General features: G+C 44.7%; 1 protein-coding gene across 1 annotated transcript; it reads left to right on the forward strand.

Annotated features, from left to right (window-relative positions):
- Positions 1–4,538: 4,538 nt before the first annotated feature.
- LOC142767215 (uncharacterized) lies at positions 4,539–5,747 on the forward strand. The gene is made up of 2 exons (XM_075868473.1): positions 4,539–4,874; positions 5,003–5,747. Exons 1-2 carry the CDS (start codon positions 4,838–4,840, stop codon positions 5,305–5,307), a joined length of 342 nt encoding a protein of 113 aa, XP_075724588.1. The 5' UTR covers positions 4,539–4,837; the 3' UTR covers positions 5,308–5,747.
- The last annotated feature ends 8,757 nt before the right edge of the window (positions 5,748–14,504 follow it).

Here is a 14,504-nt window from a genome sequence, read left to right on the forward strand (position 1 = left end):
TTTAATTAAGCCATTATAGCAAGTGTGGTACTTCATTTGTTTTTTGCAAAGCAGTTGTAGAGTTCACATATCTCTATTTTCAATAAATATGAAGTGAATGAATGAAAGTATACTTAGGCAGCTAACTGAATGATATAATGACCCGTATGGACTATGACCACTGGAAGGGTGAGGCGTGTGTTGTTACACGTCAACTTACAGGCTGTTAAGGGTAGATAGACAAATATGGCTGATTGTGTGTAAGTATTAGGGCATGTCAGTTCAGATTAAATACCAGACAAAGATTACAGGCAGCAGTCCTGATAGATGTGAACTGTTCGAAGCAGTTCAAGCTGGAAAAGAAGTGGTGTATTTAATTGTGACACATTTGTTGAAACTTTGAAAACCAGGAAAATTTCTCGAGCAGGCAATGTTAAGTGATGTTGTTGATGACTGTGACATTGCACACTGTCACTCTTCACATGTGTCTGTTTCCTTATATATTTTATACCAAAGCCACAAACAAAGATAGATGGCAGTTAACTCGCGTCCTGTTCCCTGTCTTATACAAGTATCATTCTGCACTTTATTACCTTAGAAGTACTTGCTGCTAGGCAGGTTGGTATAACATTATTAGGGAAAATTCTAGACGATGCGAATGTGTGGTGCAGTGTAAATATTTTCTGTAGTTCAGCTGCGACCGATGCTTTTTTTCTGTGCTTTTTCATTTTTCCAGTGGTGCTTAGGCGTCTATAATTTTTGCCCCTTAGCTTAATTAGCTCCCTGAAGCTATGCATCATCTTGCCCATTAACAACCATTGTTAAACTATTGTATGTGGAATTGTTGATGAAAAATGACCTTAGAGTATATGCTAAAGCTCCTGCAGGATCACCGGCTGAATGTGACAACCAGTTCACCATTTATAGGACCCGAAGTATTGACATTTTCAATATATCTGTTCGCACAGTGCTTCATTGGAGTCATGCAAGCTTAAAATATGGTGCTCCCACAGAGAAATTTTTCTTCCTGTGCTGTGACCAACGGAAAAACTATGCAGACAATAATGAAAAGAGATCACAACTAGGCTTAGCTGTGTGATGTCTGCCTCAATAAAAATGTAATAAATTAATGCAAGTGTGCTTGTATCATCATGGTGTTGCCACTTTATTACTACATTTGATATGAATCTCTGCTCGCTCCACCATGGTGTTCCTAAGGGCGTACACAGTCTTACCTCTGAGACAGCATTGCCAGAACTAATTTCACTGTCACAATCTTGAACAGGTGTGCAACAAGCATTCGCCAGTGCAGAGAACACAAGAGAAGTGGTCACTGCTTGCATGTCCAAGGTTGTATACACGCACACCGGACTATGATTTTGCAGTGTCTTACATTTTGAGTGGAGTATACATCGTGATGGCCGGAGCCATCTCTGTGGTCACCAGCTAGACTGTCACAATGTGCATATTGTTGCTTCAGACAACTGTTTAGGACAAAAAAAGGGCACCGTAGAAAAAAAATATTTTTAGGCTAATGTAAGAGCTTGTGGTGAGGAGACTCTCAAAAGGTATATGGTGTGTCGTCTTGCGATAGAGAAGCAACATTTATACCTAGTTTATGTTAGTAGGAGTCTGCTAAACATTGGCCATACAAGCTTGTGGCTAGAGAAGGATGATGTCCAGAAGATGTCCTCCTGAAATGTTAACCTGCACCGTCCTCCCTTGCCCTTCTTGGTGCACTGGAATTTTTGCCCTATAGGTACTAATTCCTTCAGTGGGTACTCTTGAAGGGCTTCTGAATAAGCTCACTCTTACCACCTGCTTTACCCAAGGGCAAATCCTACTGTTGGAACTTGTTTGCTTGGCAGAAATTTTTAACAGGAAAAGAAGCTTCACTCGTTACACATATAAAGCTACAGCATTGCAAGATTACTATGATGTTATGTACACAGACCTCCCACATACAACTCACTAAAATGTCACCACTTATCTCTATGGTGAGCCTGATTATGCCTTAAGACAGCATGTAAGTTTCTAGATCCTATACTTTTTAATCAGTACATGAACCTTGAAAAAACAAGATCATCACGTGCAGTCCGTAAAACCAGTGCTTATGAACTGCAATGATGCCATCGAAAGCATCAGCGAAAGTAAATGCACCCTGCTGGAAAGCAAATTCTGCATGAAGCCTGTAAATGTACTGTTAACAAAGTCTTCTCGACAACTTCATTATGTCTATTTCTGCAATTTGCATAATCCGGTTTCATACATACCTTGCTGTTCACCCTATAATTATTGACCTCTGAGTGTTACTCAAGTGACCATGCTCATTTAACATACCTGCAAGCCTCAGTGCTAACCTAATGAAATTGGAGACTTTAATAAAGTAATGCTCTCTAATGCTCAACCCTTCAAAAAAAGTTTTTAGCATCCCCTGAAAACCTATTCTTTAAAAATTTGATCATCAGAGATGCGATGTATCTCCACACCTGATGACAGACATTTGTCCAATTACAGCCACATTATAACAACAAGCAGCCTTTGTAAGATGCGTGAACACGTGCCATCATCTCAGATCAACATGTTTCCTGAAACCAGCTTGCTCTTAGTTATGCGACAGAATGGTTTTCATAAATCATTTTCTTGCTAAGCTCAACTAGCCCCATGACAAACTGTGTGTTTAATTTTAGACCATTCTTGGGGAGCTATTTTTCTTAATAACTAAAGAAAGCCCGATAAAGTGAAGCATGAGCTTTTAAAAGGAAATTTGCAAAACATGCACAACCATCTTCAATACCTAGCCTGAGTATATATTTCACTAATAATGATCATTTTCATTTTAGAGCACATATCTGATGGCACAAAATCTGGAGTACCAAGGAGTCTGTCACAGGTATCTTTCACTTCTTTATTAGGGGTCATGCAACAATTTTAAATTATTCATGCGATATACTAGAAGTTTACCGCAGTGTGAATCACTTGCCACAATTAAAAAAAATAATTATGGGGGGAACATATGGACTCTTTACAAAGGTTGAAGTTGGTGCTGATGCCGTCTGTCGCATGACCAGTAATGAGACAAAGCACGGCACATCGCATTAGGCCTAATAGCAGTGCTACGCTTCCATTTCACACACACACGCGCGCGCATAATGTATGCTTTACTGCAATACACTGCAAGCACTTCACCCCATGACACTGATGTATTGCGGCAATGTTAACATTTAAAAATACCTTTACGGGTTAGCAATTGAAGCTCAACAATGCTCCCAGCAATGAAACTTCTATTTTATTACATTTTTTTCATTGTTATACACTTGCCTAAACTAGTGTTACCAGCCGTCCCGAATTTCGCTGGACTGTCCAAGACTTTGCCCGCGCTGTCCCAGTCGGGACAAATGTCCCCGATTTTTTCCGGACTGTTCAGTAAATGAAAAAAAAAAAGAAACGTTTTGCGTTATAAAAGGCATGCCAAGTAACGAGCGTCCGTCTGATAACATAGACAAAGAAATGTTGCTGTGGTTAGCTGCAAGGAACTTTAAACACTTCAGCTGAACTTTAGCGTCAACTTTTACTAGAGCATTCTAGAGCGAGAGGAAGTGTCACGAAGAGCACATAGCAAAATTTAGTGCCACATCAGGAGACCGACGCAATGAAGAGAAGAAATAACGGATTTGTTTGGAAGGCACCGCAACAAAGGAAACTAATTTCCTCGCCCACACACAACTACCTTCACTGTTGGTTACCCCATTCTAAACACACACTGCTAAGCAAACAAATTGCCATCATTTGCGACTGCTTAATAAAGCCACTCGGACAAGAACGTTCTCTAATTCCAACTTGTGCATGCCGTATCTATCTCGCGCACTTACGCAAGAACAAGCTTCAATGAAAGCGTTGGCACAGTATATACTTCCTCCCATGTGACACCAGCTGTTTGATCGGTCCTCAAGCAACACGCATGCACCTACCATACATCCGCGTAGTACATGCATCAGACCAATATTCACAAATCGCGTTCCAAAGGCCTTTATTTTATACTCGTTGTCATTGCTTGTAGATTTGGTGGCAAACACTTCGGGCTGGTAGGTGTTAATTCTGTGCTTCGGGCGAATGACGTTAACTACTCGATAAGCACGGCGACATCACAGGAATTAAGAAAAGCGGCAGCGACTTGCGTATGAATCACTTTCTAACAACAGAAAGCGACCACGACCCCACGGGCAGAGGCGGTTCTCGCCATTTCAAACAGATTACAGTCCAATCCAACACCAGCATCGGAGAAAAAAACATCACGACTAGAATACGATGAACCCGCCACAGACTGTGTGTCACAAGCTAGTGAGGAACTCTACCTGAACCACAGAATAACGAACGCCCGAATCGCCTGAAAAGTGTTTTTTAACACACCGATTCTAACGCCATCTATTCATACACTTTAAGCCAAGTCAAGTCGGTTTTAAGCGGCTATTGGGTGAACCGAACCGTTTTGCCTCGAAATGGTTCGTGCCACCGGGGGAACCGAAACACTTCCTCACAGGGCCTGGCGCATTCCATTGGTCTCTTCGTTTTGGCTGCACCGGCTGAACCAGTTCAAAGGGTGCAGCACCTTCGTCCTCGTTTTGCCGGAGCAGCGCGCGCCCTCTGTCGCACCCTCTGCACTGGCTCCCTCGTTTTGTCTAGGTGTAAGCCTAGTTCCTGACGAGTTCTGTACCGGCGTGCACGCACTCCAAAGCAGGTGCAGAGTAGTGCAGCATGGCGGGCGTCCCCCCCAAGGCCAGAGCAGACGACGTTGCAAATAGTTGTTCAGGGCGTTCAAAAGGAAGTTAAGGCACTTCACAATCCCGACGGGTCATTTATGACGGACGCCAACGGTTACGTCTATGAGGCATCAGGTAAGTCAGGCTGCATGCATTGCCAAAAAACGTGGTTAGCGGCCAGGAGTCGTAGTCGGTCAGCAAACAGCCTCGTAGCATTGCTTATGCTATGTCGGTATTTTTAATCTTGGTTTTCGCCCTTGCAGACGGCAAGCGCGTTACGTTGCGGTTCATGGCAGGGAATCGTGAAAATGACCCCCCTCCGGCACAACCGCCGACGCCTTCTCCTGCCTGCGACGGCGACGTTGACAGCGATGGGGCTTTAGCCGCATTTCCAGCAGCAGCCGCGTCGGCTGAAGATGTGGAAGAGCTTTGGAGCGCCCGAAAAACAAGGTTCTTCATCGCCAAATACTCGGAAATGAAGGACTTGGTGGGAAAAACCAGGGCACTTCGGTATGTCATCCTATGTCCAAAATTATTTGCAGCTTTTTATTATTCCGTTTCACTCTAGGCAAGCACCAACAAGATAAGGGCGCATGAAGTTCACAATGGCGATGGTTATTGTTGCCTACATTTTACTGCCAGCAATTTACATTTTACTGCCCCCCCCCCCACTGAAAAAAAATTTTGGCTATGCGCCTGACTGTGACATATACGTTTACATATACACACAAACAGTATGTATAGTCACGCACATATATACACAACGAAGGCATTCGTAATGTTTCATTAAGTCAAGTGATCTTCAAAAACAGCGACGGTGCTTTTGTGTTGGGCATTGCACAACCGCTGTCTTGCCGAAAAGGTGCAGCACCTCCAAGCTCAAGCCATGTTGCAAGTGTAGTGCTGCCTTGAGAATTTGCACTAGAGGGAATTGCATGTTGTTATTCTGAGGCACATCTCTAGCAAGTCTCGCCCTGCAGTCCTTGTGTCTTCACTGTCTGTCCGCATTTCTCTCGCACTGCCACTTTTCAAGATGGTGCAGCTCATTGTTAAAAGAGATATGCTTCTTGACACGTGCTACCCTATCTTTGAACCTAGACTGCGCCGTCGTGTCAGCAAACAAGGTTGCGCAGCTGCATGTTTTACAATGCAAAGACAGGTTAGAATATGGCTGTCTCCTTAGTGAAGCTTTATGATCCAAAAGAGTGATTTACACAATGTTCAACTTCTCCAACATAATGCTTCCCGCACAAAAAGAACGTTCGCAGTTATCAGAAGTGTGTGAATAGTGAATTTCGGAACCTAATCAAGTAAGAGTCAAATAGTAATGGCACCAAATAGAATACAAATAGTAATTGAATACTGTTTGAATAGTAAGTAGACCATTTTCAAAACAGCCTTAGAACAGAACATTTTATTTGAAACAAATAGTCACAAACTTTCGACAAAGGCCATTACAGTCAGTTTGAATCTACTCAAAATACCACAATTACGAAAACTAAGGTAATCTCGTATGCAGCAGGAACTAGAATATTCGTAACATTTTGTAATTGTAGGTTCAACTACGGCATTGACTAGCGTTATCAACGTGAGACTTTGTCACCTCACTTTAAATAAAATTGGGACACAAAAACAAAACAATTTACAACCAAACATTGCAGATACAACTAAATATGTAACGGAGCAGATCAACCCGTCATCACAACATGGCCTGCGCACTAAAAGCGGATAACAATGGGCGTTGAAATTTACATCTGCAAGAACAATTTACGCAAACGCAAAACTTGTATCTGTTGCTAGTCGTGAAGCTGCAAGCACTCGTAGTTCCCACCTTTGGTTATTACAAGACGAAGACAGGAGCTGATAAATGCGATACAGCTAAAGTGCAGTAAAAATTGAGCAAGAATGGAGCTTTCAGAAGCGCATTCATTCGACAATCAATATAGTGTAGGTAGTCTTGCAAAAGCTTGGGCTGCGTACAGGTCACATTAGGGATTGAAAGAATGACTTGTAGCTGTTTCGTTGTTTTGGGGTTCTCCCGCCAGTGCCGATTATTAAAAGAATATTTGTTACTTAGAATATGTGCAATTCGATTCGACTTAGGAACCGAATACAGTGCTGTTTGATTCATTATCCAAAATTTTCGAATAATCGAACATCCCTAGCAATTATCCCTGAAAGCTACACATATGAAGTACTAAGGAAAGGTTCATGTGCTACTGCAAGACTTGGGTCACGTTACGTCGCTTCCTTCTTTCCTACTAACTGTGCTTTGCTTTTTTGTTTAGCACAAGAAGGCTTCTGTGGAAGAAGTTGGCTGAGGCCATCAATACGGAGTTCTTGTGCAACGTGACTGCCACACAAGTGGAAAACAAATGGAAGTCGCTGGACAGAGCATATAAAAAGTCAAAAAAAGACAACAATTCTTCAGGTCACCACCGTGTGAACTGTGAATATGAAGAGTAAGTTACGATTGTGTCTTCATATCTTCAGTGATTCTCATAGTGTCTATTACAGAGAGCTGGCAGAAGTCTTGGAAAAAGAACATAGTGTAAATCCAAGGCTGCTCTTGGAGCCTGGAAAAACAATCCTGCCTAGTGCAAGTCCAGAGTAAGTAAAAATTACTTAATTTGTGCTGTAGCCTGGAAATGACATGGCACCTGTACAATTACTTTCAACAGCACCAGCATCACTGAAGCACCTCAAGATGCAGCAGTCCCAGTCGAGTGCAACACAGCATCCAAAGTTCGGAGCAGCACAACGCCAAAAAGGAAGCGCCAGAGTAGGTCCCAAGTCACGCCGCTCTTGGAGGCATTAGAAAAAATGCAAGCTTCGAGAGCTAAGCAAGAGGAGGCAGCAGTGAAACAACTGGAGGAAAGAAAAAAATGGGAAGAGGCAAAGGCAAAGCGGCATGATGAGCGCATGCAGCGATTCGATCGGTTGATCGACGTACTCTCAAATAAGGACGGGTTATAATATGGGCAATAAACTTTTATAACACTAGCAGTGTCTACTCCATCTAATTTGTTAAAAAAAAACATTGCTTCTAGACGCGGCACCCCACTTCGCAAAACATTTGCACACTGAATAAATCGCGAAGCAAAGATGAACTTCTAGCACTGTTCCTTTGCAATGAACTCTCGCAGAGACTGACTGTAGCCTGGCAGACTGCAATCAAAATCTCCTTCACTTTCATCATTGCCCACATCTTCTTCTTGGGGAAGCGTTGCAAGTTCCTCAAGGAAGTCCCTTTCATCGTTGCACATGTTGTGTAGCACACACGCAGCCATAACTATATAGCAGCACTGTTGCACACTTTTTGCATCAACAAGGTAGAGCCTCCTAAAACGCTGTTTAAGCAGGCCGAAGGTGTTCTCAATAAGCACTCGTTGTTGACTGTGTCGTTTATTGAAGCTCTTTTTCCACGTAGGAAAAGAACTTCCATTGTCCTTGAATGGGGTCATGAGCCATGGCATCAGTGGATATGCACTGTCACCCAGTATATAATTGTCTTCACATTCCTGAATTGCGCGTGCAAAGAAGGGGCTCTCCCTCAGGACACGGGCGTCGTGAACCGAACCTGGAAACCCAATAAACACGTTCAGCAACTTGTTCCTGTCGTCGCAGATTCCTTGCAGGATTATCGAAGGCCACTTTTTCCGGTTGAAGTAAGACTGCGTAGATTCGCTTGGAGTGAGTATCCCGATGTGTGATCCATCGATACAGCCGATGGTGTTTCTTGGGCCCTTGCCTTTACTTTTGGCGAGGAAGCCGTTCTTTATGCGGGTCACTTCCGCGCTACTAGGCCAGCAAATTATCTCATCGCTAATAGCGTGTAAGAAGTGAACGACCCGTGTCACACAAACATGAACAGACGACTCGGTAACATCGAATTTGTCGCCTATGGCGTACATAGATATTTGTGAGCCTAGGTACACAAGCGCTATGAGGCATGTTTTTTCGGCACTGATTTGTTGGCGGCCTTGCACTGCCCTTGGGTAGAAGGCTGAAGTCTTGAACTTGGCCCTGAAACTATCAAAAGTCTCCCTGGACAGCCTGAAGAGGCGCTTGAATTCATACTCATGGTACCTGCCGATAATGCTTTCGTACCCGGGTACACGGTTGGCATCGTCGCGCACCAACGCGCACGCGACCAAGATGCACGCATCGTCGTACTCATCGTCGCAGTCACTGCAAACGGCACCGCTGACGGAATCGTCGTCGCTGCTCGAGTCCAGCAATTCCATCGCAGTCACAAGAAGTGCCATCACGGCCGTGTATTGATCGGACAAGGCGGCGGAGGCGGCTATTTTAGGCTTACACTACAAGGTGTTCTCCGGCCTGCACTCACGTCAACTCACGCCTTCGTTTTGGCTGTAGCCGTCGCGCGCTAGTGTCGGCTAGTGCCGAGGCGTGGTTGAGGCTGCACCTGCACTTGCTCGACCGGCGCTGCACGCTCACTGCACCGCTTGGCACCGCTTTTTCTGCACCTGCACTTTTCTGAACTAGGTGGTGGGAAAACTCATTTAAGGAAATGGAATAGTGAACTATGCATAGGAAATTTTAATTTGGCTACAGGCACTGCGCCGTGCTCCCGACCGGGTTGCAGAAATTAGGTGCCTTTTCTCATCTTCTAACCGCTACCACCACTTTGGCTAGGATGTACAGCTGACATAAGGTGGCTAGATAGCCGACGCCTGCCACCTGCGCGCACGTTTTAGGTGTTTTGTGCCGCGGCTATTTCGGACAATGTACTGACGGTACTGATATAGTTTAAGCTTGCCCTGAACTCCATTCTTGCGTATCCCAAGCGTAAGCGCAGCCATGGCTGCAGCTGGTAGCACTCGTACAGTATTCGGCTACGGTACGGACCTTGACTGGCGGCCCACGACGTTCGTGAGTCCGCTACCGTCGTCAAGACTGTGCAGCGTTTGCGGACTGGTGCCACAAACAATTACCGCTTTGCCCTGCAGTCACCACATCTGTCGGCAATGCTTCGACAGTGTTATCAGCGGGATGAAGCGTTGTCCGATCGACGGAGAAACCCTTGAGAGTACTGACGATGTAACGTGGTCGACGCACAGCAGGGACAGTGTCCTAGAACTCAGGGTACGTTGCTGGAACGCCACTAACGGTTGCGTAGCCGAAGACACCGCATCTGCCATGCTGGATCACTTCGCGAGTGCGTGCCGATTTCACAGCGCGAAGTGTCCCACGTGCGGCGCCAGCGTGCTGCACCGGGACATTTCGGACCACGTCTCATCGGGCTGCTGCTTTCCGACGTCCGACGACTTGGATCGGTCAGCGAACGAAAACTCGGCTAACGCGCTCATGGAGGTCAGAGACCTGCTGAGCAACCTGTCGCGGGACAATGCTTCGCTACAGACGAGACTCAACACGTTCGAACAGCGCCTGTCGGCGAAATTGGATCGCACCGTGACGTCAGTCACCGAGCAGACGGAAGATGCTGTTCGTGCTCAATTCGCTGGCCATCTGAGCAGCGTGACTTCGTCGATCGAGCGTCAGCAGATTCTGAACGATGTAGTGACGAGACAACTCCTAGAATCGGAGTACCGTAAGAACCTGACTTCGTTGAAAGCCACGATCAAGGATGCCGTTGCCCAAGGGTGTGGACGCGATACCGATACCATTCCCAGCGCTATGGCTGCCGTTGTGACCGAAGAGATTTGCGATTTAGCGAAAGAGCTTTCTACCCAGCCGACACTCACGGGTGAGGGTGCATCCAAAGCCCTCATGCTCTTGGCTGCCACTGTCTTTGGCGACAAAAACAAAGCTCTAGTGCGAAACCCGCCGACACGTATTTGGAAAATAGACGACTGGGATGATTTCACTTACGTGAGTCACGCACGTGGTCGCCAGAGGCGTCAAGATCGTTTCGGCCCTTCGTACTACTTGCAAGGATATCTGGTGGTTCCACGATTGTGCTTTTACCCACGCTCTAATGCTATCCGGTACAGCCCTTACATAATCGAAGGCCTGTACGACAAGTTTATCACAGCACCTACTAAGGCTTCACTCGTGCGCTTCATTGATCCCTCGGGCTTTTCAACAGACATGAAATTTACCGGCGAATTCAGCTGGGTCAAGCCAGATCAAGAGATCATGTACAGGGGCAGCCAAGTGCTCTACTTGGGGCATGTGTCGGTTCCCATAAATGTTGTCTCACTGGAAGATGGTGGCTTCATAGCAGATGACACTGCTTGCCTTGAGATATACCATGAATAATGTGTCGCTGAATGCAATTTCATTTAAAATCTTCCACGAAGTTCTGTGAATGCGGTCCATGAGAAGGGGCTGATTCAGGATTAATCGTGTATCTATGTCATCATGAACAGATTAACCATTTTGCAATTGTTTTGCATGCTGAGTTCCAGCGCTGCTTTTTTACTCAAAACTCACTTTGAACTCTTCAAGGTCATGATGGTACTTTTAGCAGAGCGATGGATTGGGCTAGTTGGTGGTGGTTCATGAGTTATCGTTAGGCTGCAGTTAACGAAACGAGGAGGAGTCAGGGACTTCAGGACAGGTTGTGTGCCAGTTGAGCACCACCTGGCCTTTAGCCCCTGTCTCGTTCTCATCATCTTCAGCACAGCGAAAAATCATCAATTCTCACAGCAAGATATGTATGGTTTTGCAAACACCATCTACAAAACATCGAAGACAAATATTACCAATGGCTGAGGGTTTGCGCATGGCAGGGAGGGAAATGGCATAAAGGGTGCTAATTCTGTCACATACCTTTACTCGTTCAGACCTTTCACATATTTTACAGAGATCGACAACTGGCCAAAATGTGTGATTAGATCTTGGTAGAAATTAAATGACAGTGAAATATAGTGACAGATTTGAGCATCTTTTCCACATTGTGAGAAAAAATTATATTTTTAAATCTTGTTCAAAAGTAACTAAACTATATGTCATGCCCAACAGAAGAGCCTTGATGCTAGAATATGAAGTTGATCACTTTGCTGCTCGTTGTCATGCAGCTGATGCTGTCATGCATGCCATAATTAGTCCTCAAATTTAGGGTGTGTATTTTATTATCCATACTCGCTCTGTTGTGTGCTGTTTACTTGGAGAAAGGAGCTGCATAGTAAGAAATGGCACTGCCTGTGTGGCAGCCAGTGAACCATGTCAGCCACAGTGCATTCTTGTGTCATGCATGCATGCACAAAAAACCACTGTGCTCAAACACGAACTGCTTCCGTGCTCATTGTTTGCAGCAGGTGTCGTCATGTGCATTTACGACTTCATATTCGCCGCAGATAAATTCTAGCTACGACTGTTTCGTGTCATTTTACGCATATGTTACATTTCCCTGATTAGACAATCTGACTGATAAACTTTGTGTTGCACTAGAGAAAATAGGTATCCTAAAGATTGCTTCTCGGTCTCTTTAATGCGCATGGTTATGTCTACACGTCTTTTGACAATAATCCTGGCCAAGGACACCTAATGTTGCGTTCAAAGAACTGCTCACTTGCATTCCTTGACCCAGAAAGACTAGGACAAATGGCGGCTCGTTGTAAGAAGCCCTTTTGTCTCTTCATTTTAATCCTTGCATCTATTACAGAGCTTTTTCTTTGTTAAGACTTTCTCATAACGGAGAACCCTGCACATGCCAAATCTCTATTGGTAGTCAGGGTCCATCATGTGTTGCTCGCTTCTTCATGCGTAAAGTAGCGCTATTTTAGATGCGGAGAATCCCTTGCTCACTCGCATGTCACGTGTCAGCTGGCGTCTGCACTCACATTACGCATGCGCGACTCTCCTCTTTCGCTCTCTCCAACAGCTGCTTGCGCTTGCTCCTGCATTGCACATGCACGTGCCCTACCCTCTCTCACCTCTCCTATACTCCCCCTCTCCTCCCTCGCAATGCCGACGCAGAAAGCGTCTACAAACCTATGCTCGCTCACCCCTCTCCTCTAGGCATTTCTCGCCACCGCAACTCGCAAAGCTGATGCAGGCAGCGTCTGCCTGCAAGTTTCTTAATTGAAAAAGCTGACTGCTTGCGCTGCACAACCACGATGCGGAGCTTAATAGCTTTAGGGAAATGGTGTAATTTTTTTTTTGATGTATTCTGTGTTGGGCAGTAACTAGTTATGTACTAGTAACGTGTTACCATTAACTAGTTACCTTCTTCAGTAACTTGTAAATGCAACTAGTTATTTTCAGTTTAGAGTAACTTGTAACTGTAACCCCGTTACTTTTTTACTGAGTAACTGTAACGAAAATTACAGTTGCTTCTGTTTTTGTAAAAAATCATCCAACAGCCACACTCGTTAAAGGCCGACGTTGCACGCTTTCCATTTTTTAAAACTTTCTTTTTTACAATATTCTCTTCACCTTTCCACTTCGACGGCTCCCATTGCAGTTCAAGAGAACAGGTCGCTAAGAGGTATATCTTTCCTGCAGAAGACCGACTTCGGAGTTTACTTGTATACTACATGTCTAAAGGTAAACATACTTGTCAAAGACCTACGTCTGGCTGGTTTGAAGCAAAGTGCGTGTGAAGGGTATATTTATTCGTAAAGCTACATCCCGTAAATCAATAATGTGCCACTGAACACCTTGCCAAGTTTACATGCCCCCCCGCCCTGGCTTTTCTTTTTTTTGGGGGGGGTGGGAAGGGGAATTTATATATATTTTTTTGTCATTTGAGCTTCTATCCCTTTTCTTGGTATGCCGGTGGAGCATTCCTCCGTCTGAGGCTTTCAGCAAGTCGCGTTTGACAGGTGGCTAGAAAATAGCAGCATGAAGCATTTAAAATGGGTTTGTAACTGATTGTGAAAGCTTTACCTCAAGTTAACACAACAATTATTAACAAAGTAATTGACGTTCCGCCTCCTATACAGGTGGTATCCTCAGTAGATGCTGGCAAAAAAATAAAAATAAGCGGAGGTCGATCAATTCATTAGTCACACATGTCATTGCAAACGTTTAGTAGTGGGCAGTGGGTTGCTGTTGCAAGCCAGTGTGTCGTAGCGAATGAACCACGTTTCCAGAAACCATCCCATGAAACCATCTGCATGAGTGGAACTCAAGAGTGAAAGCCAGCATCTGAATCTGATGGTTGAACCTTCATGAAATGTACCTGATACGTATAGTCCAATTTGATTGCCTTTCAATTTTCTACAGAACCAATATTCAATGCTTCTGCGTAGTCTAGTTGTTTTTGTTGCTACATATGAAAGTCAATGCCAAAGTGTGCTTTGCATTCACTCCTTGATGTACCAGATGCCTTGGTTGTAGAAAACCAATAAAAGTGTTGGAACAAAAAGCTAGCTACGTTCTCTTCTTGAGCACACATCTTCATGCAGAACTCTCATATCTGTGCCGTTCACGGAGCCAAAAACTTTATTTGCTGCACTAGCAGAAAGAAAGGAGAGGGGAGGTAGGAAAGATTACAGACTACCAACTGTTCATTGTCAGTTATTGAAGCCAATGTATAGGCATGCCCCACAATGCCATCACAATGTGCAGAAAAGCAACATTCTTTGCATTGCGTTGGTGCATTGTGGCATTCCTTTGTATTGGCTTCGTTAACTGACAATAAACAGCTGGTAGTTTGTGATCTTTCGTGCCTCCTTTCTTCTTTCCTTTTGCTTGTGCAGCAAATAATATTTGTAGTATGAACCAACTAGACTTCAAAGAAGTCTTAGGGAGTTTTCGAATCGGGGCCCCAAAGCTTCACGGCCCTCAAAAATTGGTGTCAAGGCCACTGCGTATGCGCAACACCCAAAC

The sequence above is a fragment of the Rhipicephalus microplus genome, chromosome 7 (genome assembly GCF_043290135.1).
Source record: "Rhipicephalus microplus isolate Deutch F79 chromosome 7, USDA_Rmic, whole genome shotgun sequence".
Lineage (NCBI taxonomy): Eukaryota > Metazoa > Arthropoda > Arachnida > Ixodida > Ixodidae > Rhipicephalus > Rhipicephalus microplus.

What these genes read in the sequence shown, in the direction of transcription:
- LOC142767215 (XM_075868473.1), top strand. Translation starts at nt 4,838, where the DNA reads ATGACGGACGCCAACGGTTACGTCTATGAGGCATCAG. An exon ending in TTACGTCTATGAGGCATCAG is followed by an intron (nt 4,875 to 5,002) that starts GTAAGTCAGGCT and finishes TCGCCCTTGCAG; the next exon opens with ACGGCAAGCGCGTTACGTTG.